Source organism: Oryza sativa, chromosome 1 (genome assembly GCF_034140825.1).
Source record: "Oryza sativa Japonica Group chromosome 1, ASM3414082v1".
Classification (NCBI taxonomy): Eukaryota; Viridiplantae; Streptophyta; class Magnoliopsida; order Poales; family Poaceae; genus Oryza; species Oryza sativa.
The window spans coordinates 3,751,232-3,753,934 of record NC_089035.1 but is presented as its reverse complement, the minus strand read 5'-3'; the positions used below and the strand labels follow the sequence as shown (position 1 = coordinate 3,753,934).

The 2,703-nt window shown below is 45.9% G+C and overlaps 1 protein-coding gene across 2 annotated transcripts; it reads left to right on the top strand.

Moving 5' to 3' along the window:
* The first annotated feature begins 603 nt into the window (after positions 1-603).
* Positions 604-2,383, top strand: LOC4327120 (uncharacterized protein At2g34160). Of its 2 annotated transcripts, XM_015791183.3 has the most exons (5): positions 604-949; positions 1,046-1,094; positions 1,712-1,774; positions 1,917-1,981; positions 2,107-2,383. In XM_015791183.3, exons 1-5 carry the CDS (start codon positions 764-766, stop codon positions 2,200-2,202), a joined length of 459 nt encoding a protein of 152 aa, XP_015646669.1. In that variant the 5' UTR covers positions 604-763; the 3' UTR covers positions 2,203-2,383. The 2 variants fall into 2 exon arrangements, with proteins under 2 accessions (XP_015646669.1, XP_015646677.1); XM_015791191.3 differs by lacking the exon at positions 1,712-1,774.
* The last annotated feature ends 320 nt before the right edge of the window (positions 2,384-2,703 follow it).

The window sequence follows — 2,703 nt, the reverse complement described above, 5'->3', positions numbered from 1 at the left end:
AGCGGCGAAGGCGGCCATGGTGGCCATGGAGTTGGACAACCGAAGAGCTTGCTGAGAGTTGGAGTGATATTTAGAGTTTAGTCTTTGTAACCAGTAACTATGCCTCTGTAGATAATATTTACAGAAATTGAGAAGATTCAATTTCTATCTTCAGAATTCAGAACTGAAGCTGTAAGTAAATTGCTTGTAATTGCCATTGCAACATCCTGGTCTTCATCCAATATTCAGTTTGGACGATTTGTGGTTTTAGTTTTGGCCCGGTCTCCAGCGAAAGAGAGAGAGAGGAGGAGGAAGAGAGACCTTGCTGACGTGGCACCTGACATGTGGGGTATACGTGGGTCCCACGCTGACTCAGCCGCCACGTCGGATAAAATTGGGGTCAAAACCGTCGAGGGATCTAGTTTGCACTGGTTTTGTAAGTTGGGGGATGCGTTGCATACGGTTTTGAGCTTGGGGGACGATTTTGTAGCTCGATGACAAGTTGAGGGACCTTCGGTGTACTTTTTCCTATTCCTTGTCACCACTGCCCAGCCCATACACGGCCCAAAAAAGGCCCAATTCCAGTAGGGTTACGAAGCGCACGGGCCGGAGCCCTCCAGTCTCGCGCAGCCAGCCATTCCTCCTCCTGTCTCCCCTGCCCGTACGCCACCCCACAAGCGAAGAAGACGAGAGGAAGAGGAGGCCAAGCCGCACAACCCACCACCACCACCACCACCGATCTGCGGAGAGCGAGCTACCACCACCGAGCGGCGTAGCTTGAGCGATGGCGGTGGAGGAGATCACCGAGGGGGTGAGGAACCTGGCCGTGGAGGGGGAGCCCGCGGCGGCGGCGGCGGCGGCGGGAGGTGGTGGTGAGGGGGCGCAGAGGAGGGCGGCCGGGAGCAGCAGCAACCGCATCCAGGTGTCCAACACCAAGAAGCCACTCTTCTTCTATGTCAACCTCGCCAAGGTTTGTCACTCTACCCGCCTCGCCTCCTCTCCGTGCCCTAGCCGCGAGCAGCAGCGGTTTTTGTTGACTGATTGGATTGGTTTCGTTTTTATGCAGAGGTACATGCAGCAGCACGGCGATGTCGAGCTCTCCGCGCTCGGGATGGGTGCGTCTCGCTCTCTTCTCCCTGTTCATCCCTGGTCTCGATTTGGCGTTAATTCGGGGGGTTTTAGGGTAATAGGAGTGACTCTTGTTGAGTTGATTCGACCTAGAAGTTATTAGGTTGTGGGAGAATGCGAACGATGCAAGAAGTTACTGTTTGCATGTGCAATTGCTCTGTTGTTTCATGATTGACTTCTGGATTCCCAATCTATTTTTATCAAGGTGGAGCATTTTTCTGTTTCGCGTTTGTGTGCTAGGTAATCTTAGTATTGTGTTCTAGGATATGCCATTTTGCGAAGCAGTGTATAGTTCAATAGTTGGTCTTGAAGACTTAAACGGGTGGTCTTTGTTTCGTACTCGCATTGATATGTACATAACCACTCATAAAATGAGTCATGACACCCTTTCACCACTCTTCATTACCTTTGCTTTTGGTCAAGTAAAACTATTTACTGTTCTTAAAAAAAAAAGAAGCTGTTTATAAATGTTTAACTCTTAGATGAGTGCTGACTGTCAGCCCATTTGGTTGGTCGGTGTAGTTCGATATTTCCTTTCTTCAAGATGTGGTTTTATCTCTACTGTTGAAGGCTGTACAAACCATATTGTTTGATTTGTTTGCAGCCATTGCAACAGTTGTAACTGTTGCGGAGATTCTTAAGAATAACGGGTTTGCTGTTGAAAAGAGTAAGAAATTCTTTCCTTGCAGGATTGTACTGCTTGTTTTGTCTCATTATCTGTTTTAACATTACTGTTGTGGGCATGCAGTAATCCACAATATTCATTGTTCTCTACTCTGAATTTTCCATTTTCACCTTCGCTTGTGTAGAGATTAGAACATCTACGGTGGAAATAAACGATGAATCGAGAGTTCGCCCGCTCCAAAAGGCTAAGGTCAGGCTTTAGTTGCCAAAGCCACTTATTTCTCTCTTGTTAAAAAAAAAAAGCCTGTTCTTAACATGAGCTTTCTTTCTTTCTTTTTCTAAACCTGAACTGATTGAGAGCTTTGTTTCCTACAGATTGAGATAGTGTTAGAAAAGAGCGAGAAATTTGATGAGCTGATGGCTGCCGCAGCGGAAGAGAGGGAAGCTGCGGAAGCTGAGGAGCAGGCCTGATAAGGACTAGGAGCGATGACCTTTGTTGTGTGCTTTGTTCCTGTTGTTTAATACTGCGTGCTTTAGAGATGGCATGCCTTCTTGTTTAAGTTGTGTTTTTCTTTTATGGCAGTGTGTGTAAACTCAGTGACTGATGATAATCTGTTTGCAATTGAGTTGAGACAGCTTCTCAATTTGTTTCTTTGGCCCTGATTTCCTTCCTGAATTTGTCTGCTTCCTTTTGGGTGATTATCTGATGATGCTATGGTTTGGATACAATTACAAACATTGTTTCCCCCAGAAACATTCGTGATGCTCAAGTCTGCTCCTCTGGTGAAAATTTGTGCTGTTCAAATAATTTTTGGACGAAAGAAGTACTATATCAAATGTTAATACATGAAGTATGTTGTCAGGATTTGTTAGAACCTTGGATTTTTCCTGCCCAAATTAGCAGCTGCTTTGGTGAAACTTTGTGTATAACAAATTTTGGAAGAGAACATGCAGTTGCTTCTTTGTGTGTCA